At 38.0% G+C, this 27,839-nt stretch overlaps 2 protein-coding genes across 3 annotated transcripts; one reads left to right on the forward strand and one right to left on the reverse strand.

Annotated features, from left to right (window-relative positions):
- Positions 1-4,393: 4,393 nt before the first annotated feature.
- nmbr (neuromedin B receptor) lies at positions 4,394-21,704 on the reverse strand. Its single transcript, XM_035421105.1, has 3 exons — positions 20,584-21,704; positions 17,521-17,866; positions 4,394-9,049 (listed from the first exon to the last, which is right to left on the reverse strand). Exons 1-3 carry the CDS (start codon positions 21,012-21,014, stop codon positions 8,669-8,671), a joined length of 1,158 nt encoding a protein of 385 aa, XP_035276996.1. The 5' UTR covers positions 21,015-21,704; the 3' UTR covers positions 4,394-8,668.
- cx23 (connexin 23) lies at positions 19,561-27,839 on the forward strand. 2 transcript variants are annotated; one of them, XM_035421108.1, is made up of 4 exons: positions 19,561-19,645; positions 23,363-23,456; positions 24,918-25,100; positions 25,892-27,839. In XM_035421108.1, the coding sequence occupies exons 2-4, from the start codon at positions 23,418-23,420 to the stop codon at positions 26,285-26,287; spliced, it is 618 nt and encodes a 205-aa protein (XP_035276999.1). In that variant the 5' UTR covers positions 19,561-19,645; positions 23,363-23,417; the 3' UTR covers positions 26,288-27,839. The 2 variants fall into 2 exon arrangements, with proteins under 2 accessions (XP_035276999.1, XP_035276997.1); XM_035421106.1 differs by lacking the exon at positions 19,561-19,645 and adding an exon at positions 22,986-23,211.

Below are 27,839 nucleotides of genomic sequence, written 5' to 3' on the forward strand. Positions count from 1 at the left end.
TACGCAGGGGCACAAACAATGAATTTCAGTCAGTAGACATTAGCACTGAACGGACATAGACGAGGGGGGTTATTGAGGGCTGGGTGTTTTGTGTACTTCTCCAGTGCCTGAAGAGGGGACAACGCAGTAACCCATGAATAATGAGAGACGCCTCAATAGTTTTCACAGGAAATGTCAGAGGAGGACAAACACATTCACAGTGACAACTGCGAATGTGCTCTGGTGCGTTTTGGCTAAGGGACTTTTCTACTTAAATGTAAGCCTTTGCAGAGTGCATTTGGTTATCCATGTATCATAGCCTGTCGTTACCTCGATCACTTCTAATTAATTTGCGGTGAATGCGATCCATTTGCAAGTAAGCAAAATGAATTAGTGAAGTGGCCTGTCCGGGAGAACAAATTCAGCTGCTTCAGCCAGAGAGTAAAAAAAGTGTTCTAATGTGATAGTTTAGTAGTAATTGAACATTTGTTCTGTCAAATCGCTTGCAAAGATTTCAAAAGACATTTTCATAATTTAATTTGAATTTATATGAAAGCTTATTTCATTACTATAGATGCACCATGCTATTTCCATCCTATTAAAATCCAATGGATGTGTCATTGTAAATTGAACACATAATAGAGTACATTCATAAGCTCAATGGTGATATTGAAAACCAAAATGAAGTCAAACGTGCACGTCATTAATTAAATTATTTAAATTTAATTTTCTAATATCAGTATTCCTGCTTGGAAAATTGTTTTTATACAGATTCCAAAATTAGAAAAGGTTCCTTCTGAGGTACACAAAATGCAGGCATTGTCAGTGTGTAATTTACTATTTATGTTAATTTCATCAAAGAATGAAATAGAATACATATTCAGTTTCAATGTGCAATGAGACAAAGCCCTGAACTCTCTGAATGTGGATTTCTTTACAGTGAATGCCATTGCAGTTACAGTCTCATTACAAAAAAAAGTTTGCCTCATACCTTGTTTCTTGTTTCATACTGGTGGAAGATTTCCAGTTGAAAAGTTATAATGTGTATTCTTTTATAGTTATCTATAACAGACATAAAGAAGAGCAGGTTACATACAGAACTGTCATGCTAGATCACCTTGAAGCCCCATCTTCCGCCATTGCGTTCTGAGGTAAGAAAATTCTCCTTGTCTCGGACGAGGCATGGGGCCCACTGCTCATCAACAATGTTCATGGAGTGGATAATGATAATGAAAATTTAAAATGGATGGTTAAAAAGTGATTCAGGTACTAATGGTCTTTCTTTTTTGGTGGGGGAGGGAGGTTGGAGGGGGGTCTGGTTATTAACTGCTTTCTGTGTTCACGCAGCTTTCAAACATAAATGTCAAGGTTCTGTCCAGCTCAGATAAGGCCCCTCGAGTGAAGCTTCAAGCCATTTTTCATAAGCAAGATAATAAGTATACTGGTAAAAAAAATGTAAATAGTGGCTGCTGCCAACGGGAAGCTGTAGTTTCTAAAATTTTCTAGTTAAAATGGAGAGTTTGTTGTGGGGAAGGCCACAGAAGGATTACACCAAGCAATGCTCTCCACTAATGATTAAAGGGAAATTAATCACAACCTGTAAGGGCCTTTATAGAATATAAATGAGATACATGTAGATAGAAGTGGAATTATTTCCAAAGCAAACACAGAAAGTGGTCAGTCTTAATTAAAAGGTAAATTGGAATTAATTGGATTTAGATTTTTATTTCTGCTGTGAACAGGAGTTTAATTACAGCACAGGAAGCATACAGGATTTGCCCTGATGATGATTTGTCTTAAACCCGAGACCTTTGCTCCAAATATTTTTTTTTTTTGGGCACAGATGAAAAGGGGATTCATGACATACATATGAAAAGACAGTCGAATAACGTCTCACAATCAGAAGATTTAATCAACAGCTCAACAGCTTTTATTTCTGAAGTATGACAAAGGTGCAAGGAAACACAAAAGGGAGAAAAATGAGGTTTTTCATTCTTGCAAGCCTCAAATAGCAAGCATTGTATCATTTTCCAGACTGCATACATTTTAGTGACCTTTGTTCATCAGTGAAAAAGCCTCTTTTCCTTAGTGAGATGCAGCACTTTGCAACTGTCTCCTTTGAAGGTCTGTTTTCAATCTAGCCATGCTTAGCTTTTATTCATTATTTCATCTGTAAAGTGTAATGTTATTCATGAAGTCTTCAGATTAATTGATGAAGACCAACAACAGAGAAATAATTAGTTTGTATTAATTTAATAGGAGAATGGTGGGCGTACTGAGATAATTTATTATCACTTTGTGTACAGGTAAGGTAAACCCCCTTAAATGAAATTGAGTTCTGACATTTCGTTTACACATAGGGCCCTTCTGTTATTCTTTACAAATGGCCTGCAATATAAACATTTTCAAATTACAACAGGTAAACGAATGAAACATCAGTTCTTGAAATTTAAGGCAACAACATGTTTATATGTTTATATGTTGTTTACATTGTCACATTATGATCCATTCTTCTTTATATGCGGGATGTGGTATTTATACCTTTTCAGCAATTAAAAATCCGTACATCTGTTGCTTTTTACACGTCTCTTAGATGTAACACAGGCAACAGGATAAGCAGGGAATACATAATGGGCACTGTTCAATCAACAATTTAAGTTGTAGTCTATTATTTAATTAATGTGTTTAGCTACGATAAATGGCAATACTATTCTCAAGTCATCAACATTTAATAACAGCTACTCACAATAATCTTTTTAGCATATTAACTGCCCAGGTCTCAGTAACATAGCTAGCTATGGTTAATGGCTAGCTATGACTAACTTCACGTCTAGCTTGAGCTAGTTGGCTAGCAAGCTAGCTACATTTTTTGAGATGGGTGGTTTTTGTTTCACACAGATGGGAGGTATACCACCTGCCAAGTTAAAGGATATTGTAGGATAAAAAGCAGTTGTCATGCATAAGCAAAGATCAGATCAGTTCACCATCAGATGATTTGTCGAAAACAGTTTTATAAATTATATTATGAATGGCCATTGATGCATAGCACTGTTACATTGCAATATTAATTTACATGCAAGATTCTGTGATATTACAACTCAAACCACTGGGTTAGTGCAGCAATCCAATTTCGTAGACCTGCTATTTCTTGGGATACTGGTAATGCTGGCTACCTAGTTAGTTAGTGTATAGAACAAATATTGATGTTAAAAATGGCAACAAAAAAAGCAGGAATTTAAACATATAATTCCACTGTATTATGTAATCAGCAGTGAAAATATGACCTGACTCTATTCCACCTCAAAGATATTATAAGGATTCATGAATCTGATGAGAAGGCTGCTAGAATGCAGATATTATCCATAGTGCTAATTTATGGGCAACCACGCAAACAAAATTTCCACAAACAGCAGGGGAAATGTCAAAATGGCAAAGTTACAGGAATCCACAAAACATGAATGTACACGTGCCGCAGTGGGGTAGAAATATGCTACTGCTGCTGCAGAATGGGGCCATTTAGGCAATGCCTTCATAAATAAAAAGGGCAAAATTTGGGAAAGTCCAGTTTGGTATGAGTGTGTCAGTGCCTGTGTGAATGATGTGCTGCCCCCCGCCAACCCCCCTGCCCCCCCCCCCCCCCCCGAACCCTGACCAGGATAAGTGCATAAGTGGGTATAGATAACAGATGGATTGATTTAGTCATCAATATTTCATCTACATTTCTTGATAAGTTCATGAATGACAGCTGAAGCCTGTTGTGTGTCCCTGTATGAGACATCTTATTGTGGTCTCATCTACGGTTAAGTCAGATATATTCTGCTAATTAGCTCATTTAGCCCCTGTAGATTAGCTACTTTGGCTCACGTTCAGCTCGTTAGATTATCTGGCCAGTGTAACTGGTGATAGCAAAAATTTGCATTGCATGCACACCTGCCCTGCAGGAACGGAATTGGCACCCCTGGTCTAGATTTTGTGTCAGTATATAGAATATACACATTTTCCACTCAATAGCAGGCTAACATAATTGGTTACCTGAAAAGTAAACATTTGCATATCTGGCTTTAGTCATTCATCTTAAGTTTGTTTTCATAGCGTTTATCATTTCATAAATAGTACAATGGATGGAAAAAATGAAATAAATCTACAATATTATTATGCAAGTAACAGAAAGTAGACCTACATTGAAATCCATGTTGAAAATTAAGCCAAGATCATTTTGCTTAAAGATTAGATTCATTATACCATTGGTAGTTCACATGCATGTGGAAATGAAAACCACACAATGTAAAGAATCCCCTAACCCCAGCTGGGAGATAGAGATAAGATTTATTTTGTTTAATTTACTGGATCCTCATTATCTCCAGTGCTTCTCAGGTTTAACTAGACGTGCATTGAAATGAATAAAATGAGGACAGTTTGATTTAGCATATCTGTGGAACTGAATAAATACAGAATTACAAAGTGCGCTGGGAATATATACCTGTCATTTAGTTACAGAATATACATATAAAAATGAATTCAGATATTCAAAGCTGTATTAAATCAATATTTATTTTAATCTTTTACATAGGAATATGTCATTTAGCGTGGGTGTGACTTAATCCATTTAACATCTTTAGCATCAACAAAAATATCAATTGTCAACACATGCTGCAGTACCATAAAACAGTGCTTGCACTATAACAAATGTACAAAGTCTGCTGAATTAAGGCATATAACACAACTGTACAAAAGCAAAAACAACCAATCGATGGAATTTAAAATGAACATTTATATTCATCTAACCAATGATGACTTAATGCTGCTGTGATACCATTGTGATGACACAGCTATCATTACAGGAATTTTTTTAAATATGATGTTGAAACATATTAAAGGCATACTATGCAGGATTTTATAGCCTTTCCGTGGTTCTCTGTTTACAACCAAAGACGTCTCCTCCTCCGTCTACAACCCCGCCCACCGAGTAGGATACCTGATTGAGTCACTGACACACAAATTCATTAGAAACTACTGGTAAATGTCTCTCATGAATTACGCAGGAACATGAACTGGAAATAATTTCAGAACTGGACGTTCCGGTCAAAACCTGGATGTCTGGCAGGTCTAGCTTGATAGCTAGAGGTAACATTGCTTACATGTCCAACAGAAAACAAGCCAACTCCATGTTAGTTTTCATCCCCTTGGTGAACTTCACCTGACGCCATCGAGGAAAAGCAATTCCAAGGTTAACTCTAGTTTTTGAAGAATCCCTGTCGGCTTGTCTATTGCCTTGCTGTATCTGGGCAGTGGCTAGCTAGCTTGCAACAAACACTTCACTGAGATTTGATCCCACACCACAGACTCTGTTGCCACACTCACCCCTCCCCACACAGCAAAGGGTGCCTTGCCCAGAAATATCCTGGACACATTTTACAATAACAAATACAGGTGAAGGTGCATGAATCCAGTGAAAGTGAATAAAGACAGAGATTGGCAGTGCATCATAGGTATGCTTTCGCATGGATATTTTATAATATTTTCAAGGTAAAAATCCTGCGTAGTATGCCTTTAGCTATGATACTTATTGTTTAAGACAATGAAAGATTATGTGTTTATACAATGTAATAATTTCATACAGGCCAACATCGTTGTCATACTATAATAACATGTGAATAGATCCAGCCCTTACCTTCCTAATGTCAACCAGTAATGTAAAGCAGTCATCATAGCAAATCTTTGTGGTATACATATCCTTTGAATTATAGAACTGATATGTATTTTTCTATGTGTAGAATCAATTTCTTTATTAATTCATTTTAAGAAATGATGTATTCACATGTATATATAAATATAGCATTTAATGAAAATAGCTCTAGGTTTTGAGCTTCCTTTGGAACCAAGTGGTATGGCCAGATGAAACCAAAATTTAGCATTTTGACCAGACCCACCAGTAGCCATATATATATGTTTTTTTTTTTCCTCAGAGCAATTGTATTAGTATAAAATAATAAAATCTCCCTATTATTCTGTAATACCTAAACTGTATTATTATCTGTACTATTTATTTAATGTAGCTTTGTTCACTCAAGTTTATGAAGGGAGGGAATAATTCTAGAGGGCACTATATGTTCTGTGTTGGACTCTTAAAACCTCTTAGAGTTGCACAGTGTGCTGTTGCTCATTGCCAGTAACATATGCATGACAGAAATCTAAAACCAGTTTTGAGCCCTTTTTTTACAATACATGCAGGGAAAGCCATTGTTGCCACAAAACTAAATAGTGGCAATCCATACCTGGCTCGTAGTACAATAGACTTTCCTCAGTTACAAAAATAGTATCTATCACTAAACAACTGCAGCCTGAATAATACTGTAAATAACAGTAAGCTGGCATATGAAATTATCCATACACAATATCACAAATCTATTTAAATTCAATGGAACAATAAGCGTGTGTGGTTTCATTTGATATGTGCCTTTTTTTTCTCATTATGATGTGACATTTCAATGGCTGCACATAACAACAGTACCTCGGATGACACATTACATCACTAAACATAAACCAGGTATGAACAATAAACTGTACAAGCAAGTACATTTTCTGTATAGACATGTGAAGATGACAGTTGTTTAGCTTCAGCAACATAACATTGAAAATTTTATGTAAGTTTTTTTTTCATATATATATATATATTTTATAATTCCACAGTGCCCTATAGGTATGCTATAAAGACATATCATTAACTTAACAAACATGCAGAGGCTGGAGCATTGTGATTCAAACTCTGGGTACTTAAAACATAAACATGACATTCACATTCAAGTACTGCAAAAAAATAAAAAAACTGAACAAGGAATATGGGTGTTTGTGTGTGTGTGTGCGTGTGTGTGGGTGCGCACACGTGCGTGTGCGTGCGTGCATGTGTAAATTGTATCAAACACAATATTGACATTTTAGTGTGCCTGCATGTTTGTGTACTGTGTTTGTTGTGTGAATGTTTGTAAAATACCCTAGATCACTCTAGATGGTACCCTAGTAAAATTACTTTGAGCAACATGCATATAAGCATGCAAGTCCACTATATACTCTTTTTGTGTCAATGAATGTACATCTCAGACTAAAACAAATAAGTGTAAATCACTGTGATGAGAACCAACTCTCAGAACCAACAAGTACTATAATTTTTTATTTTTTTTTTGCAATTTCATAGTTGTTGCTTTCATGATAATGTTAATACAACATACCGTCAATTATCTGTCCAGTTTGAGGTGCTGATGGTAATGGAGTGCTGAAATGGCTCACATAAATTGAAAAGGTCACAGAAGATAACACAGGGAAATTAGATATGCTTTCATTTTTCTTTGGCACATATGTACCAGGAGACTGAAAATGCACATTTCTCAAAAGACAGCATCAGTCTTATTTGTCCACAAGAAACATCCAAGGACTGCTCGTTGTGTACATCCTATTATGCTATGCCGTCGACTCGATGCACCCTAGAGTACTGTAATTGGATAATTAGATAATTGAATCCCATAAACACTTGATGATGTGGCCCTGGCCTCTAATTACATACGCAGGTTATTAAGAAGGAGAAAAATCATTTTGAATGAAAATGTGACTGCTTCTTCTGCAGCTGTGGAACCTCTTTTATACATCCATATATTATGTGCATGATAAATTAATTATTAAGAATATAAAGGCTGTAATGTGACATTTTAACTATAAACACATAAAACAGCTCATAAAATTAAAGGCCTATTTAAGATTGGTTGACATTCAGTGAATACTATTTATTCTAATTCATTGATGTTCCTTTAACAGATACATTTCACTTCAAAAATTTGTAAGCAAATATCATCACTGCCAAACACATCCTGCTATTATTGTTAACCTTTTCTCGTCATTCCGAATATATATAAATACATTTGCAGCATTTTCATGCTTACAAGCTCAAAACAGTGACATAGATTTCCTGGAAATGGACTTTCAGAATGGCTTATGTCAAGGAGCAAGATACTCAATAGCTTTGTCATTGCTATGATTCCTTGATTAATTATAGTCTTCCACCAATTTCTAAGCTGGCCGAAGATGGCTATGTAAACCTGACTGACTTAGACATTCAAAAAAGGTACTGACTGAAAGCTTTTGGAAGTGTCCAAAGAAAATGTTGTATTTACCTCCTCTCTTGATGTTAGCAATATGATGTCTGTATAATCCTGGTGGAAATTCCAGCTACCGGCCTAAGATGGATTCTAGCTGGAACCAGCTTCTGCTCCTACTGAGTACCATCTGGAATTTGATGATGGTCTGTTTTCTGTACCAAGCTGGTCATGGTCTTGCTAGTATGGTTGCTATCTCAACCATCTTGTTCCCAGCATGACGATCTTCAAACCCAGCTGGAACGGCTTAACACCAAGCTGGAAACAAGCAGCAATTTGCACCGGGGAACATATCGATGTGCTTTGTATTGATTTGACATGTGGTAACTCGAAATTTACATTTAACTAGGCTAAGCCGAGTCGTTAATTTTTTAGACAAACACGAAATTTCAGCAGCCACTGTCCAGAAGGTAGTCCTCTCCATCGATGCGCACACTCCGCTCTGCATTGGTTGAAATACCAAAGCAAACGGGAGGGTGGCGCTCGCTACGGCCTCAGCGTATCCTCGCTCTCGGAATCTCGGCCCAGTCCGTCAGCGAAACCGCCTAGAGCGAGACCTCCTGCTTGTGTCCGTTGGCGGCGGGGGGGGTTGCGTTCTTCTTGATGGAGGTCATGCGGACGGCCGACGTGCTCTGCACGTAGCTCATGGTGCGCTCCGGGTAGCGCTTGCGCCGGCAGTGCAGGTGGCTGTTGAAGTGCCGGCGGAAGCTCTCGCTCAGCAGGTACAGGGCGAAGGGGTTGACGCAGGAGCTGGAGAAGCTGAGCACGCGGGCCAGGAGGGTGATGATGAGGTGCGAGAGGGAGGAGTCGATCCGGCGGTAGTTGAAGGAACGGTACAGGTAGAGCACGTGGTTGGGGAACCAGCACAGCGCGAAGAGGCCCACGAAAACCAGGACGATCTTCGCCAGCCGTTTCCTCGTTTCCATCTGGGGAGGGAAAAGGAACATAAAACGTTAAATAAATCATTAAATAAGTAAGATTTGTGTGTGTGTTGTAAGTATAAAGCATTCGGTGTCTGCAACAGTTACAGGTATTTAAGGTAAAAATGTCCAAAGTGTACAGTATGTCTTTCAGATATTTTTAAATCACAAGGAACACAGTATTCAGGTGTTTTTATTGTTCCTGTTATTCCAAACCCTTTGAAATGTAAATGATATCAATGTTAGTTTTATAGCACAAAGCAATTTGAAATGAATCTGGCATTTCAATACTTGCATTTGGAACATTTATAAAATGACAGATTGCATGCATTAAAAAGCTTTTTACATGACTAAACGATTGTATGTTACCCATAACATTGTATGTGACACACCTGGAAATATTTATTGTGACTTTAAGTGTTTGGATCAATAAATGCATTTTAAGATGTTTGGGGAGCATTCTTGCGACACAGATACAGTATCTCACAGTTGAATGGACATATATAGAAAGTTCACCATGGGTTTGCAACACCTTTCACGTTAACTGGATAGGTGCCATTTGCACGATTCATCAGTGCATATTATTATGAGTCTCAGTGTTCATTTATAGCACCAGCCAGGATATGATTACATTAACATTCTGTGCGTTCATTAAGTGCAACATTAATCCCAGTTCATTGAAGATGTTGCTAATCCTCTCCGGACTGCATGCACATCATTCCATTCTTCCTTGCTGGGAAACGTGTCAGGAAGCACAATCATACAGGACGCTGTATAATGTATGAAGCTGAAGGTTACTGGTCCATATCTGATATGGCATGGCAACAAAAATACTGAGCTTAAAAACGGTATTTTTAACACATTATGCATTGCATGTAATTACTGTAAACTCAAGTGCACACATTTCAGTTTAACTGAATAAAATTTGTAATTAAACATAAATTTACAAGAGGAGGTTCCCCTGTGGCAAATCATATCATTTGACCCCAACTTATTTTTAAGCACAGGACTTCAGGTCCTCAAATCCTCTTTTTTTAAATAAAATAAAATAATATTATACCAGGCCATAGTTTAGTTGTAATTGAGAAAACAGAATCATCAAGTATGCCCTTCTCAAACCTGAATGATTATTTTGTAAATTAACTTTCACCCTTCTGGCAATGGAATTATAAATTGTTTTGTGTATGCAATGGGGTCTGATTACTTCTAAAAAGGTTAAAACCAAACAGTTGTGGCTCCAGAGCTGAAATTAGGGGATCTTACTTTAGACTATTCATTGCTCTCTTGGGGGTTTCATTTGTTTTACTTGATTAAGAGGCATACCCATTAGCTGCATAATCTGCACCCACTGATAGATCATTCAATTTCACTTAATTGCATTTCACACGGTAGTGTTGAATTCATACACTAGGTTAGAGAATACAAATAAGATGATGGATTTGCAGCTGGGAAAATGATTGTTCAGTTGCTCAGTATACTGCAGATATGTCATAATTCAGTATCTGATGAAGGTGGCTGAAAATACAATGTGATTGAACTATCATGTTGTCAGTAAAATAATGAATAAATAAATAAATAAATAAATAAATAAATTGCTGTTTCATTCCATGTATATTGACAAGGTGTGTGTGTGTGTGTTTGTGCGTGCGTGTGTGTGTGTGTGAGTTTTTTTGTGTGTGTATGTGTGATAAGATGTACACTAGGATATAACTTATTTTATCATTCATTACACAATCAAGCCTCTAATCACATGTATTTCCTCAGTTTCAGTTATGCACTGTCAGTTAAGCGTGACTTTTATTTTTATACACTTTATGGATTCACTTACTGAGCGAATCACCCATTTCAGACCATCCTTCATCAATATGCTTTAAGTGTGCACTTGAAGATAAGCTTTCCTTGCCTTCATCCACTATTACATTTAAGTGTTTGCCAGGAGCTCAGAGCAAATTGAGTGGAAAAAAGCATTTAAAAAATGGTATATCAAATGTGTTAAAGTAGAATAAGTGTTGACTTGAGCAAGGAAGTATATGGGCCGGACAGATAATTTAATGATGAACCTCACTATTCTGATTCCAGCAAATACAGCATAAGCATTGATATCAACTACATATTCAGTTTCTTAACATAGCCATTTTAAATATCACAAACAATCGTGAATTAAACCTGTACAGTTTTTTTATTTTATTTTTTATTTTTTTTGCCAAACTCACGATTTATCCTGTTTCTATATCCACGGAGTGCTTTTTCCTGGTATGGTATTTGGTGTCAACATAATTATTTTCTCTTGGTGTTGACGTCTTCATGGCGGTTCCTTATCCAAATATTTTGATGCTACTGTATCTTTTCGCTGCACTTTTCAAGTTTAAACATTGTGTAAATGGACACCTCTGAATACATTGTACGAACCCTATGAATTTAGGTCAATAGTGCATTTGAACATATACATGCCAAGCAGTGTGTGTTAGAGCAAAGATCAGGTCAGAGTATAAAATGCAGAGTGGAATTCAACACTTTCAGTCCTGTTAAAATTCTGTTCACATCAATAGGTCTCAGAAGTTGCACAACTAAGTAAGGTAGGCTTAGGAATATATTAAATATTGCCTACGCAAAATGGCTTGCTGAATGGTTCCTTATCTCATCATTATGCCTTCACATATCTCTAGTTAGTAAGTAATGAGCAAAACACTTCAGAGGTCTTGCAATATCAAACAAAGCATCTGCTGCTCTCGTAATGGACAGCTACTTATGCGAAAGAGACACCGAGAACACACGTCAGCAACACACGTAGGAAAATAACATCGTGATGCAACCGCTCATACAAAAGCAAAAAGTGTCCTAATTAGCTTCTACACAGCCACAACCTCAATTACACAGTCATGCTCTTTTTATTTTTTTCTTTACACTTTCTTGCATTAGAGCCACTAAATAACTGGAACTGATACTTACACGCCCACTGGATTTGAGCAAACGCCTCTTTTGATTTGCATTTTTTGATTCTCCAGCTATTTGTATACTTATAATATGGCCCCAATGTATGAATATTCTATGGGAGCAGCATAAGACGCATCTTGTGTAAAGTTTCAGGCACTCTTGTTCTCAGGTTAAGTGAGTATTAACTGAATGTAATTATGCAAATGCAGCGTTGCCGCAAACTATCATTTTAATTTCAACAAATTAATGTGCTATTTACAGCTAGTTTCGCAGTGAAGTCAGGCTGTAAATGGGTGCTATGATTCACAGGTATATGGAGTTGACACAGCTCCTTTTATTCAAATGCACAGCAAAGGTATAGAAACTTTTGCTCTGGAAACTGGAAGAATCCCTGTGTTTCAAATCAAGCTGCACATGATACATTTGTATGAGTTTGAATTTTTTTTTTTTTCCAAGACTAACAGCCAGTAAGCTTTATTCATTGTCTCTCATCTTCTACATAAATTGCTGGTTATTAAGACGAAACAAAATTGTGACAGATCTTAATTACTTTGCCGCAGCCACTCAGAGACTGGGCCGGCACACGAAGAGTTAATGATCTGATTATACACTCTCAGCATGCTTGGGAAACTGACATTGCAAGAGCTGTGTTTTTATTCATTTAGCTCTTGTTTGATGTTGAGGCATAAAATGGCCGTGGTCAAAATATATATGAAAATAAACAGTAAATCTGTCACTAAGGATAATGAAGAATTTATACAGTCTAATGTATAATAACAAAGCCACGGATGAACAGATGTTTAAACATCCGTCTGACGTTTCAAATGGATTTGAGAGCTTCGGGTACAAAATATAATTTTGATAACACCTGGCTTTTCTCCTCATCTGTATCCCCTTTACTTGGTTACACGTGGTTCGCAATCGGCTTAAACAAGACGTGCAAGTGTCTTTTTTTGCTCGATACAACATGCCAGCGGCAGCCATTGCTGGTCCTGGAGAGTCTTAACCAGTTTAGACCCAAGGAACTCAAGTATTTTTCATCGACTATGCATATGTACAGATGTGAGTGTGTGTGTGTGTGTGTGTGTGTGTGTGCTCAGTTCTACACTAACCTGTGTATTCAACCTATTCATTTTACCTTGATATGGAAAGGTCTCGACAGACCTTCTAACGAGTGAAAATTTGTCTTGCACGTCAGAAACATGTTTCAATCTTTTGCTAAATCAGATATGAAATGTGGCAAGCATGCAGCAGTTATTCAAATGATTTTACAGTATCATGTTGTTTTAACAGGCAGCAGGCAAAGAGTAATCTCCCAGCAAGCATGCTGTTAATGTTATACAATCATCCATATAGAGTAAATGACTACTACCTATTACTTACAGAAGCCTATGCAAATTAACCATTGCAGTGAGGGTGTATGTTCATACATCATGAAAGAATATAATATACTGTAGGTCATAAAAAATTCATAAGCACATATTCATAAACATAATGTGATAATATGGAAGGCTTATGCACAGATTCAGCTGACACATAAAATTAATTAGACATGCAGACATAAATTCATCAAATGAGTACCCTAACCTGCATATTATGCAATGTTGGTATAAGCAATGAAATGATTGTATAATTTTCATATAAAAACTGTTTTTTTTTGCTGTTCTGTACCATAAATGACTCCACCAGCTTGGGGGATGTGACAAAATGTGTCCTTTAGCATGCTAGTATGTTTCACCATCTAGTGCACTTCTTTGCACATGATAAACAGTCCATCACATAAGGGTAGTTAGGGTTGAGGATCTTGAACTCAAGCCTGAGAATGGATTTTTGGGATACATGATTTATCACAGAACTGCACGTGTGATGCATGTAACTTTTAGAAATACAAATTTTCCTTTGATTGCCAAAATCGTAAATGAAAATTTCACCAAGTCTCACAAATGAGAACCATAGTGAAGCAATTTTGTAACTAAACAGTTTGCTTAGCCAGTGAAGTACTGAGTTAAAATGAAAACCAAAATACTCCAGGACTAGGGTTGGCCACACATTTTATATACCTTAATATATGTATTACAGTGCTGTGAAAAAGCATTTTGCCCCTTCCAGATTTCCTCTATTAGTGCATATTTGTCAGGCAAAATGTAATATTTGATGAAGGAAACCTGAGTAAACACAAAACACTTTTTTAATATCATTATTTCATTTATTTAATGAAAAAAAAAAGTTACCAAACACCCATATCACCCATGTGAAAAAGTAATAGCCCCCTAATACACTTAATAGTCAGTCTAACCACCTTTAGCACCAACATCTGCAACCAAACACTTCCTATAATTTGACATCAGTCTTCCACACTGCTTTGGAAGAATTTTAACCCACTCTTCTTTGCAGAACTGCATTAAATCCAAAAGGTAGGTGAGTGGGTTTTTGAGCATGAACTGCACAGGTCCTGCCACAGCATCTATGTTGGGTTCAAGTCAGGGCTTTGTCTAGGCCATTCAAAAATGTAATTTTGTTTATTTTCAGCCATTCAGATGTGGACTCGCTTTTATGTTCTGGATCATTGTCTTGCTGTGTGACCCAATTATGCTTTAGCTTCAGCTCATGGATAGATGACCACACAGCTGTGTTCAATCGGCTGAATCTAAATTTGGTTAACTGGTTGATCAAGTAACTAAAGGACAATTCCTTATTCACATGGATGATTTGGGTGTTTGATAACTTTTTTTCATTAGATAAACGTGTGGCAAATATGCAATAATAAAGGAAATCAGGAAGGAGACAAATACAGTACTTTTTCACAGCAGTGTAATTTGATTGGCCACCCCAGATGCCACCCCTATTTTTCCACCTAAAATAGCACATTATCCTTGGCTAATATAACGATAGTGTGTGTGTGAACCCCCGCCGCACCCCGCTCTCCCACCATTAATGAGTCTGTGATCCCCCTGGCCACCTCATGAAAAAAATCACAATGTCTTTGCTGTAAGATGTTCGCCATTTCACATCTTTGTGCTTGACTGTGTGGGCAAGGCCTGGGCATGCGAATCGTTCATGCTCCGCATTCGATTCCTTAATGAAAAGTGCATATAGTATTTACCCACAGCCTTTCCATTATAATGGATGGTGGCAGATGCAGGCACTGCACAATTTCATTCATTTAAATACGTCTCAGCTGTGCAAAGAAGATTAATGCTGTCTGCCCTTCCTCTTAGGAGTGTGCAGCCATCCAAAGCCTTGCTATGCAGTTGATGTGAGACAGCCGGAATCAGAAGATCAATGTAAATATCATGCTTTTGGCTGATAATGTTTCACTGTCCAGATTGCATGCAAATGGCACCGATTTGATGACTCACACGGGATTGAAGTTAATTATCTAATTACATAAGGATAAGGATGCTAATAATCCACGTTTAACCATAAAGGGGAATGTGGAAAGAAATGATCTATATGTTCTGAGTGAGAACGAGATGAGAGAGAATGATAATTTGTGATGACACAGTTCGTTCTCACAGATGCTGTCACCGTCAGGGTTGTTCTGGTCCCAGTTTTACTGGATTTTTCACAGCATGGGTTCTTAGAGAAAAAGGTCACATGACCTTCTGGTGTCAATGACAGTTATTATTTTACGTATCGGTAATGTCCATTCAAGGGAAAAACTAGCGCGGAGTTCACATTCCTTTTCACAAACTTCAAAAATGTCTGGCAAAAACAAGAATTTTAGTTGGTCACATGCCAATGGTAATATGAAATAATGTAAATATGTTGACTGGCTGTTGTTGAAATGCATTAACATTGATGCATTTAATTATTAGCATTGGTGTTTCTCTGAAAATCTGACATACAATTGCAATCTCTCCCATGCACTAATAATAATATGATCCAATAAATGATAACTTCTTTTTTCATTGACTTGCCATTCTTTACAATATGAGAGGACTGAACAGCAGTAGCCTTGACAAGACATCCATTGTGGGGATCATCTGTGAAAGGAAAGTTTGAGGAAGCAAAAAAAAATCTAAAGTACACAACCATGAGCAATCAGGAGAACCTTTCATTCAGGTTCCATTGTTATCAGGAAACAAGACCCAGAACCAAACAGATAAACCAGATAGTACTGGCCATATTCATAGGTTTTGGTGGATACAGGGAGACATGCCACCTCTAATATTTTCATATGAATTCATTTCTAGACTGACTAGTACATCTGTGAGACTTGACATTTGACTATCTGAGACTAGGTGGCCCAGCAGTGTGTCTCCCCCAAAGCTGAAATGAAACATACTCCAATGGGACCAGTAATATTCCAAAGACATGGCTGCCACTAAGGTCATCAGTAATAAGCAACATATATTTCCTTCCCAGTTAATAAGCCTTGAAGCTTTGCCAGTTTAAATTCTCAGAAACTAAAATTTTAAAAGAGGATGCTTTTTGGTTTATTTTGGACTAACTGCCTCTTCAATGACTTTTACCAATGTTTTTGGTGGTTTTTGTTTTCTTCTGCAGTAGTTGCACCTTATGTCAAAGATAGCAGGACTTATGGTTTGCTTTTAAATATTCTGTCATACCTAGTTTCATTGTCTCATCTTTATCTTTTTGGAGGGGGGATACTCCAAAACCACCTGAAACATCTGAATTTTAAAAATTGAGCTATGCCAGTTTAAGCTCAAACATGAATCCTAATTTTTAATTTTGTCTGTCATTTGACTGATCTCATTTTTAAATGCCTGAAATAAATCCATTTGCTTCCAAAAATAAGGTGGAGCACACAGCAAAATGTGTGGCACCGCACAAAAAAGCACATACCTAACCATATACTGCCCCTGACTCCTCCAGACTCCAGATAATAATGAAAACAAGATACCATAAGCAGTTAGAGGTAGTCTTGTCAGAATTTCAGGTTATTCCATTTGTACACCACAGTAAACATATCTTAGCAAGCTATATTTATTCTTTCTTGAAAATATTAACATTTTCTTTTAGCATAACTTCTTAATTTAACATCTAAAACGCTGTGCTGTTGTAGCTAGCTATTACCTGTTAGCTCCGCTTGGTAGAGAGGCTTTGAAATAAGGCTGATAAAATGAAATTTACAGTATTTTTATTTTATTTATTAATTTATTTATTGCGCTTTAACAATGCCCCACAAAGTTTTACGTTTCAGGCAAAATTCTAAATTAAAATTAAGTTAGACATTTTTGATGACAAAGTGTATCTGCTTTGTCCACCTGAAACCTTCAATCTAGTTGAAGGATCTTTGTCAAAAATTAATAAATGAAAAATCTTTGTGGCAAAAAAGCTGGTACATTCAAATATCAGCCCTTTAGACACATTCATTCCTGAGAAAGCATACCACTCAGAATTTCCTTTTCTGCATTTCTGCAGCTCTTATTAAAAGTGCACACCTTATTATAACAAACACTTGACATTTAGGATATCTATGCCATGTGTTTCCTGGCCCTTATTAGAGGGCCAGAGGGCATTTCCTGGACCAAGGCCAAATTGAAGCTGGCACGAAACAAGTGGTGGCGTGGCATTACCTGTCTTTTTGTGTGCTCGCTGATTTCCCCCGGCATGTCGTGGGCACTTTTGATCAGCGTCCGGGCGATGTGATAGTAGTAGATGGATATGATGCCCAGGGGGATGAGGAAGTAGACCAGGAATATCATGACGGAGTGGATCTTGGGGTGCATCTCGTTGGAGAGCGGATAGGGCACGCAGGCGGTAAAGGTGACATTCTTGTCCTGGATGTGGACTACCTGGGAGAAGACAGCCTCCGGGACAGCCAGCAGCACGGAGATTAGCCATATGGACACGGCCTTCAAGCAGGTCCAGAAAACAGCGCTCGAAGTCTGGATGTCCATGGGGTTCACAATTGCTTTATACCTGTTTAAAAAGAAAGGGAGAAAAAAATCTGAAATTGATTAGTGAATTCAATATGTACCAGCAATGGCAAACTGAATGCATTGCATGGCATTCTGTCCAAGACAGAAAAAAACGCAATGCAATTTCCCCTATGGTACATACTGTACAGTTCCCATGTAATTCTCAGACATGTAAAATAGCTTAATATTGCACTTGTGCATGCCCATTTGCCAATAATATTATTTTCATCACTGAAGACTTCAGTGGATTCCCTTTGGCGCGTTACTGCACAAATACATTACCTACCATTACATAAACTACCAATTTATTTGGTCTACGCAATGTAGTTATCAGTTAACTGTATTATCTGGCTAATGAACCATCATAAACTATATGGTATAGATGTAACATACTGTAAGGACCCTCCTCTTTGTGTACAGGAGTAGCTAAGACTGAACTTAAGTTAATTCATTATAGTTCCGTGGAAACAGAAATGGGTCATAAAATGCTTTTAAACATCAATGGAAAAATAGTCTTCTGACATTTCTTTCTTTTCTTTCTGAGCGTTCATGCTATGCATTCTGGACAGATATTCACAATGGCAGTAGGACATTTGCATCCACCTTGGCTGTACATTACCACCAGGTAGTTCTTTCTTCTGTGCCTATAGTCTTTGAAGGTCACAGTCTACACTGCCTGTGGTGCATATGGCTAAGCACTAAAGACTCCACCGCGGCTACTCGATGCCCAAATGCAAAATTATGCCTTACATATGCAATTATTACATTTGGGTTCACATGCTTTTGCTTCATGCTCGAGAGCAATGGCCAAGTGAGTTGCTAATAAGATTAAATGCTTAAAACAGACAGATGGGTCAGCATACAAATTGCTAATTTCCACAACTCTACAGCATGTGATTATATGCTAAAATGGTGTGAAGAATAAGAACGACTGTGCAATTTATTATTTTATCTGGCTGTCAACACAGCCTTCCCCTCGGACTGAAAATCTGTGCGGGAGTATTATCAGTTTGTGTCTCTCTTCTGCAACCTCCAGTTCTCTCTCAGGTACCTTATCCTGACCTGACAACATATTTATATGATGGGGGGGGGGGGGGGTACAAAAAAAAGAGCATCTGATAAAATACATGTCAGAATGCATGTGCTGTGTGTCAAGAGGAATTAAGCTCACTGTTGCCAGTGGAAACCCACATAGTCAGAGTCCCGTCGTCTGTGAACGTTCCCGATCTCACTTAGCCCTGCCACATGCGGCTTCATACAGCCTGCCAACACTTAGGGATGCAAGGGGTGAGTAATGACATGAGACAGGCTTCCAGGAAGTACACAGACTCTAGAAAAGGTCATTTTCTTACGGCCGGGGCTCAAGTGCATGACTCAAGGGCAGACATTCCAGGGGGGGCGAAGGTTTTTTCGAACGCACACACTTTCAATGACACTACATCGATCTGCTCATCTGTTTTTTGCTGGAGCCGTTAATGCAGCGGCGAAGAGGGTTTTGGAAAGTCTTCACGGCAGAGCTGGAATCACACCGGTGCCATCTGTCACTAGGTGCTTCTCTGCTTCCTGAGATCTTCTCAAGAGCTACTATAAGGTTAAAGGGGAAGCAGTATCTGTGAAGACTTGTGATGCCTGAAAGCCTTGATAGTTTTGTTTGTGTGTTTTGTTTGGGGGTTTTTTTTTTTCAGTGGGAATGTAGCACACACAACCATAATGATGCTTGAAATGATGGAGCTGCATTCTAGCAAGTACACACAGTTCTGAATGCTCTGAGATTCCCCAGGTGGGTATGGCTGCAGTTCATCACACAGTTGAATTATTCTAGTATTATTAGCAGAACACATGCTATAAATGCATAAATCCATGTTCTAACATTTAGATTTCTAACAGAGATCCTGGTGATTCTTAGCTGTCTTCAGTCAATCTTCTAACGCATCAACTGAAAGAGGGAGCATACTTGTCATTTATGTGACGCATCATAGCGAGCGAGCGTTGCTTAGCTGGTGGCTGGCTATATTGTGGCAGTTTGTGGGACTCTATATAAACTCTTTTCGTATGGGCTTAGGCCTATGTCTAGAGCAACTGTGGTAAGGATTTGGTATATTTATATCGGTCGTTAAGTAGCCCGCCTTTTAGCTAATGCACCGATAGACAGTAAAATGTTCAGTGTTGAATCAACTCTTACAGAGTAGCCTACATATAATCCCTATTGGACTCATATGTAGCCTACTATGTTATAATAGAATTAACACTGGGCATTTTTCTGTGTACAAGCCTATAGCTTAATTTCTTTATATCGGTTGAATGGTTGTGGAAATAAAACGGTTGAATTATTAATCGTGCCGTGATGCGCCGAATTTTGGTCCATAGTAGGCTACCTTATCGGATTGCTGATGAAATGTGATGTGGTGCAAAGGGCGTCCCGGGTTCCCGACCCTCTTCATCTTTTGCACCGCTTCATCAACTGCACAGCACCATGCCTAATCTGCATTGACCGTTCTGTATAGTTAACTGACCAAACACAGTGCAGTTCCACACAGTACTTTTCTGCAAAATATGTTACCGTTTTGCTTACAGAAATATGTAGCCTTTTATTCAGTCCCTCTATCGTTTGCCCAAGTTTTGCACAGAGTGAGAATTCTATAAAATGTAGCCAAGATCTGCTTCTCAGTAATGGCAGGTGTGTCGTTCCTGTCCAGTTTTCAGAAATATTGCACCTACCTGTCAGCGCTTAGCGCGGTTAGTGTGAACACTGATACTCCGACAGAAGTCAGCTGAATCACAGGAATAAGCTTACACGCCACGGTGCCGAAGATCCATTCCTCGAAGAAGTACCTGAAGGCGTCTATTGGAACACAAGTAACCAAAAGTAAAAGATCTCCGGCAGCCAAACTGGAAATGAAAATATTTGGAACGCTCCTCATCGCACTATTAGTGATGAATATTTTCACCAAAGTGATATTCCCCAGCAATCCGACCGTTATGATGAGAATGTACACGGAGGGTATCACATATCTAATAATAAAATCTATAGTTTCCCTGTCGTCGTGTATCACATCGTCGGTAAAGTTAAAAAAGAAAGATGAATCTCCAGACAGCGAAGATAAGTTTTTTAAAATGTTATCCATGGTCAAGTGCTCTAATATGTCCATTTATGCCGTGAATGGCAATACAATATTTCAAATACACTGCACGTAACTGTTGTCAAACGAAAGACATATGTTTCATAAGCGAGTGACTTGCTGAGAGACTAGTTTATTCTCGTTCTGGTGATCTGCATAACAGTTCTGAGGCTCCGGCGCTGTCCTTTTAAGAAAGTACTGAAATGTTCTCCCACCTCGGCGACGTCTCTTGAGCGCAGCTGACTTTTACTGAATGAGATAGCGGAGAAGGAGGAACCACTTAAGAACGCGCAAGGGTGATGCTATAAAAACCGATTTCACACGTGTTACTTTGTGTAGAAATTAGGTAGGCTGTAGTATATTCGAGTTGCCCTGTATTAATAAACGGTCATTGTCCTCCTTAAATTGCCATGGATTCCACGACTCAAGAGGGACATTTTTAAAGCACTTGAGCTATCCAGCCAGTGGCATGTATGTTATTTTACTTTAAATTGCTCTGAAAGTCTACTTATGACGAATAAATTTGTTTAGCTTCGTCTTTATTCCAATTGCTTGCCTGATTCCATGAACGACGTTAGTTGAGGTATTTTGACATTCCCTCTCAATGTCTCTGGCAACAAACAGTGTAAACCCCGGCTTATTCTTTTGGTCATCACGGAAAACTGGTGAAGGAAGAAAAAACACGCAGCAGGAGAGGGTAGCAACAAACAGTGCCAGGAGGAGCCGACTTCCACGGAGAATAAGACGAAATTGAAGAGCACTGCCTAAATAGATGTAACATATTTTATTGCCTGGCGACAACCTCTGCTTGCCTCACATTCTTGAACACTAATTCAGCGGAGTTAGGCTATAAAACGTAGCATGATTGCTGAAATTAGTCCAATTTACCCAAGGACATGCTTTATTGATCCCAAGCACCGATATTGTTTTCTGGTGCTCCATCCTTATCTCTCGGGCTGTTTGAACAACGATAGATGGAAGGCAACTCAATTGCAAGTTCCATTGTATTTAGTTTTAAATTAACAACAAAAAAGTTGTGAAAATCCTTTTGGCAAATCATAACGCACCATCGCTATTAATGAAAACATTAATACTGACATCTTGAAAGATCTGTCGTAATCAGTTACAAATATGTACAATTCAAAATTTTTGTAGACAAACAAAGAAATGTATTGTTTTCTCTTAATCAGAATGGAGGTTATCTTCATCAAATGTTCAGTCACCTCCTGTTAGAAGACAAATACATCGTTCAGAAATCAGACCATGCATGTTTAAAATGTTTGATTACTGTGCAACGTATAGTGTTTACATTCTCATAGTTTACTGACATCTACAGGTAGGTTAAATGCAGCATATCAGGGGTTAAACAGACGTTGTGCCTGTATGTATGCCCCTGTATGTGTACAGACACATACACTGCCAGTTGTACAAATTAAATAATGTATTACAACTTCTGTTACCCAAACTCCGGTCACGCAGTCTGTCATTATTTGGGCATTTGACTGCTCATTCTAACTAAAATACCACTCAAACAACATATAGGCCTAATAGGGTGAATGAAATGCAAATATCTATAAGCTACACTGTAGTGTATTCATTTAGTCTTGTACGGGTACAAACATAACTTATGTTTGGTTGATGGATGATCACAATCATGATTTTATACTGAAAAACAATATCTGACAAAGTGTTGCCGTCACTGTTATTTTGGACAATCCAGCTTTCCGGGAACAACATTCAAGTGTGTTGATTCTGCTTTTGCAATAAATCGTTAAATGCTGGAAGGGCTAGTCTCCCGAGACGACCAGTCAATGGGTGCTCAAGCCCAGACACTGCTGGCGACGAAAACCCACAGCAGCAAACGGGAGGACAGAGTGGGTTTAAATCTGCTTCCTTTGCAGGATTAGCTCCTCCCCGTGACGCACGAAGTGCCTAAAGGTTACTACTTGTCAGCTTTGAGAGATGCACCAATTTTGCACCTTGGTGTCTCAAGATGCACAACTGGCGGTTTCAGACTGAGAGAAAAAGGGGGAGTGGGGGATGGCTGGACTCGCCAAAAAATACGGTGGTAGGGGGAAATCTCTTCAAACACAGACATGCTCCAGAATCCCCAAAATGCAGTGGCTTTTATGTCAAGTGATGAGCACAACGGGAGATGAGCGCTTGCGTCACATGGACCACGTGCCCTCTGACTGAATGCTTGCAGGACCTTGTTATCTTTATTTAGGTAATTAGTGCTTCTGTCTATAATTCTCTAAATACCACGCCAAATGCCAGATGAGATTGATGCTTTGCTAATTGGTCTGTGCTTTTATTCGTGTCATAGTAGCACTTATCATAATAAAAGAAGCGGTTCCACAATGGTACTCTCTCACCAGGTCTCTCCCTCGGAGCGCAAGAGTGGCATGAGGACGGGACCCAAACTCTGATTGAATGGGGGGAATAAACAACACTCCGCCTGGATTACGGTTGGTGTGTGGACTTAATTTTAATTTTACATGAACGTTTCTTGCTCTAACATGGTGACTCCTGTAGTTTGCCGAGGCGGGAGATCCGGCGACAACTTCGTGAATCATGGGCTATTCCACAAGTACTTACATTTCAGGGTGTGTACAGCGTTGATTTAACTGGGATATCTTGTTATAGGTTTCTTTTACGCTGGCTCAACTCTGCAACTGTGCAGTATTTTGAATAAACGATTATAACGGGGGTTTTTTTTTTCTTTAACGAATGGTTTCGAAGTTTTTATTTTATTTTTTATTTATAGTCTTTTCAATATTTTAAAGAAATAAGATGGTAATTCAAGTTATACGTGCTTTAAAATAGATCACATTTTACCTAAATAGTATTTTAAATAAGGGACGTACCACTTAATGGTGATTCATATAGTCAAATGTTGAAGTGGTGTTTAACACACTAGGATTTAATTCATTATAAAATGTCGGAGTATATATGGCTTTCCAATAATGTACTCTACAGTTGCTTTGTATTTTGTTGCATGTTTTCTCGCTGCCCATTGTGTTGTGCAAGAGTTGTTTTTCGCTGACAGAGTTCAACGGGGATTATGACTGGACCACATGTCCCACGCTTTTGTTGTTCCTTTTTGTTTTCTTTTTTGTACTGAGTGAGTAAATTGATGAAGGCACCGCGGATAAAAGAGAAATATGCATTGACAAGGGCTTTCTACAGCAAAAGGTCATTAGGAGCTACAGAATTATAGCACGAGTTCCCTGATGCCAGCATATTGGCAATGAAGGGAAAGCGCCACCATATAATTTAACTGGGAGAACAGCGGCCAAGCCATGTCTTTAAATTATATCAAGAACTTTTATGAAGGATGTGTAAGTATGCGATCAACAAATAAGTAAACCTGCGGGAGATGATGCGGAAGGTGTTACATATTTTCAGGTGTGGCGTAGAATGAAAGGTAATATGCTATATGTTATTTAATTTTTTTTTTCTTATGAAGACGATAAAGAAATATTACCATTATTCACGTTAGGTATCCCAAGTTTGAATGGCTGAATGATGTTCATCATCTTCCTATTTGAGAGACTATAATTGTGTCACATATATCTAAAATATTACTGAAATAGCCTACCGGTAACAATTAACCTGTAATCGTTTAATTGACAGGGAATTGTTGAAATTAGCACCTTTGTTGATTTACATGAAAGGAAGCGGCTGTGTAAAACTGAAAATAATGGAACCCCTTGCTTTAAGTGAAACCTAACATGAAGATACAGTATAATACCGGCATTAGCAGTACGACACAACTGTATAAAGTCGCTTTCCCTATTGAGCCATACGTAGGCTATGTTATGCTGTCCGTGTGGGCACGGGTATCATATAAATCATGTCGATGGGTTGTGCTGCCATTATACGACCTGTCTGTCAAAGTGTTCTTTTTTTCCCTTTTTTTCTGTGCTTTAGCTCCGGCCTCCAACTGTGATTGGCCAGTTCCACACTCTGTTCTTTGGCTCCGTGCGCATGTTCTTTCTTGGGGTCCTGGGCTTTGCTGTTTATGGCAATGAGGCTCTACATTTCAGCTGCGACCCCGATAGGCGGGAGCTAAACCTCTACTGTTATAACCAATTCAGGCCAATTACACCTCAGGTAAATCAAGTACCTTCGTGCCGGGTGTCGTGTGCAGCAACGTACAAAAGCCAAAAAATACAACATCCGTGAGGCTATGCTATAATTTATAATACCTGCTGAAACACATACATTTTAAATGCTAAAATGTATTTTGAGATTGCAACGTCTTCACAGAGGGTTAATGGAAATGTCACGTGGCAAGTATTACTGCTGTTTAGCATCTTACCTCCAAGAACACTTCAACCAAGGCATAAAGCAGTGCAGTATGTGGTTATGGTGAATATTTAATGACATGCCCATATGCAGTCAAAAATACAATTATGAGTTTTCACTTTGTTAAATACTTTAGATATAGGCAAAATATTATAAGGCTTGAATATTCTGTTCCTAGTGCGTAATGAATCTTTATTCTTGGTGCGCTGTGCAACTACACAGTGCTACTGTGTGAGTACTTTTTAAACAACAAAAGGCTGTACGTAAATATTACATTTTATTACAAAATATGAATTATTGTAACAGAAATGTCAAGACGAAACCTTTTTATCTGTCATTATCAATGTTCAGTATTACGTCATTTCATATGCTGGCTCACGGCAGACCTTCCCCACGATAAATATAAGTAAATTTAGAATTTAAAATGATAATTTATTTCCCATTCATTGTATTCTGTAAAATACAGGTGTTGGTTGAAAGGTGTGCTCACATCAACTCATAACACTCCTGCTATAATTGTGTGATACTCTTAAGATGTACGTAATAAGTTTTTGAATCTTTGTTGATGTAAGCAGAACGTATTTTTCTTTTTGCAGGTATTCTGGGCATTGCAGCTAGTGACTGTTTTGGTGCCTGGAGCTGTCTTTCACCTGTATGCAGCCTGTAAAAATATTGACCAGGAAGAAATCCTCCAACGGCCCAAATACACTGTCTTTTACATTATCTCTGTCCTGTTAAGAATCATTCTTGAGATCATAGCATTTTGGCTGCAGAGTCATCTTTTCGGGTTCCAGGTGCACCCACTTTACATGTGTGACGCTAGCGCCCTGGAGAAAATGTTCAACGTTACCAAGTGCATGGTGCCTGAACACTTTGAAAAGACCATCTTCCTCAGTGCAATGTACACCTTTACTGTAATCACAGTGGTGCTGTGCGTAGCTGAGATTTTTGAGATACTCTGTAGAAGATTGGGCTATTTGACCAGTCAATGACCTGCATGTTATTCACTACAGAGTTATAGGTCAAATAATAAATGCTCTCTTCCTTGCTTTTCCATGTCCCTAATCCAGGTCTCTGCATGGAAACAAAGACCGCAAACTGCATACCTCTGCTGTTTATTTCTACAAAATTCTACAATTTTTGTAGAAATAATTTTGAAATTGAAACTTATTTAAAACTCTGGAGGTTTTACAGGAAAACAAAAAATTACATTTGCAGATATATTACCTTTTTTTTTTAAAACTGTGCAGCTTTTAAACTCCAAAAAATCCCAGAATATGTTTAGGAAGCATGTTGTTGTATGTGATATTAGTTTTTTCAAACGGAAATTGTGAGTCTTTGTTGAGGGTTCATTCAGTGATGCAGACAATATGTCATATAGTGTGTCCATTATTATAATCAAATCATGATCAGATCTTAGTCAATACCTATCTGAAATGCAAGTAAATTTGTTTATTCTCTGACGTGTACAATAATGTACAATAGTTTTAAAGAAATTAGCTATTGCTGAAGCGAATAAAATGCAAAAAAATATCTATTTTAAAATGATAATAACTATTTGATTTTCTGAAGAAGTCATTGAAAAGAGTGGAAGTGGTAGTTTCTTTTAAACAATTTAGTACTTCCCACCATCAAATTTCCCACTCAGTTTAAAATTCAAATACACCCAAGTTGATTTTTTAGTCATCAGAAATTATTTCTGTTGGGAAATAAGATGAACCAAAACAGTCAAATGCATGGTCATCCATGCTGCCAGGTACATTAGGACTTTTTCATATGGTGCTGCTTAATTTTATGATATGTCTGGGAACCTGGGTTTCAGTTTACTCAAAAAAGTGCTGGTCACAGTGTGCTTGGATACCTGGAGTTTTGACTGTGTTATATTTCCTGGCCCAACTCATAGACTGTATTTTATGCATGGTGCCTTTGAATTGATCCATGTGTAGTGATCGGCATGAAAATGATTACTCATTGAATTTTGTTTCTTGGTATATGTAAGTAATTATCAGGCATCCATCCAACTTTTGTTATTATTTTCAGCTAAATGTATCATCTCAGGTACAATACGGCATACTGTGCACTGGTATTTGTAATGGTTTGTTTTAAAGTTTGTCCCCTTAGCTTTTGCTACTAAGGCTAAAGTACATTTTAATCAGTAGCATTAATCTGGGTATTATGTTGCAAACCTGAATCACACTCCCCAAAAGTTTTTGCTGGACCTTTTTTTTTGTGCTTTAGTGATTGTATTGTTTTAGGTGATGTTGTTAGATCACTAGGTAACTGTCAGGCAAAACCAAATTCAAATTATGTCTGTTAGTCCAGTCTTTGTTACATTTATAATGATCGCCAGTCTTTGTCATTGTCCCCAGACTTTACTAATGTATAATAGTATGCTTAAAACATGCCTTAAAGGGGAAAACTTTATGACCACCGGGTACGTTCAGACTGTTTGTTCTGTGTAGTTTTTAAATACTAATTCCAGTGTAACTTTCATGTCTGTTCATTCAGCTTTTAAGGTAACATTCATTTTCTTATGTCATTAAA

Source organism: Anguilla anguilla, chromosome 6, assembly GCF_013347855.1.
Source record: "Anguilla anguilla isolate fAngAng1 chromosome 6, fAngAng1.pri, whole genome shotgun sequence".
In the NCBI taxonomy this organism is placed as follows: Eukaryota; Metazoa; Chordata; class Actinopteri; order Anguilliformes; family Anguillidae; genus Anguilla; species Anguilla anguilla.

Coding starts and splice junctions, on each gene's coding strand:
- nmbr (XM_035421105.1), bottom strand. CDS start 21,014: ATGGACATATTAGAGCACTTGACCATGGATAACATTTTAAAAAACTTA. Junction 17,867..20,583: donor ACCGCGCTAAGCGCTGACAG/GTAGGTGCAATA, acceptor CTTTTTAAACAG/GTATAAAGCAATTGTGAACC. Junction 9,050..17,520: donor GCGAGCACACAAAAAGACAG/GTAATGCCACGC, acceptor TTCCCTCCCCAG/ATGGAAACGAGGAAACGGCT.
- cx23 (XM_035421108.1), top strand. CDS start 23,418: ATGGGGGGAATAAACAACACTCCGCCTGGATTACGGTTG. Junction 23,457..24,917: donor CTCCGCCTGGATTACGGTTG/GTGTGTGGACTT, acceptor TCTGTGCTTTAG/CTCCGGCCTCCAACTGTGAT. Junction 25,101..25,891: donor TCAGGCCAATTACACCTCAG/GTAAATCAAGTA, acceptor TTCTTTTTGCAG/GTATTCTGGGCATTGCAGCT.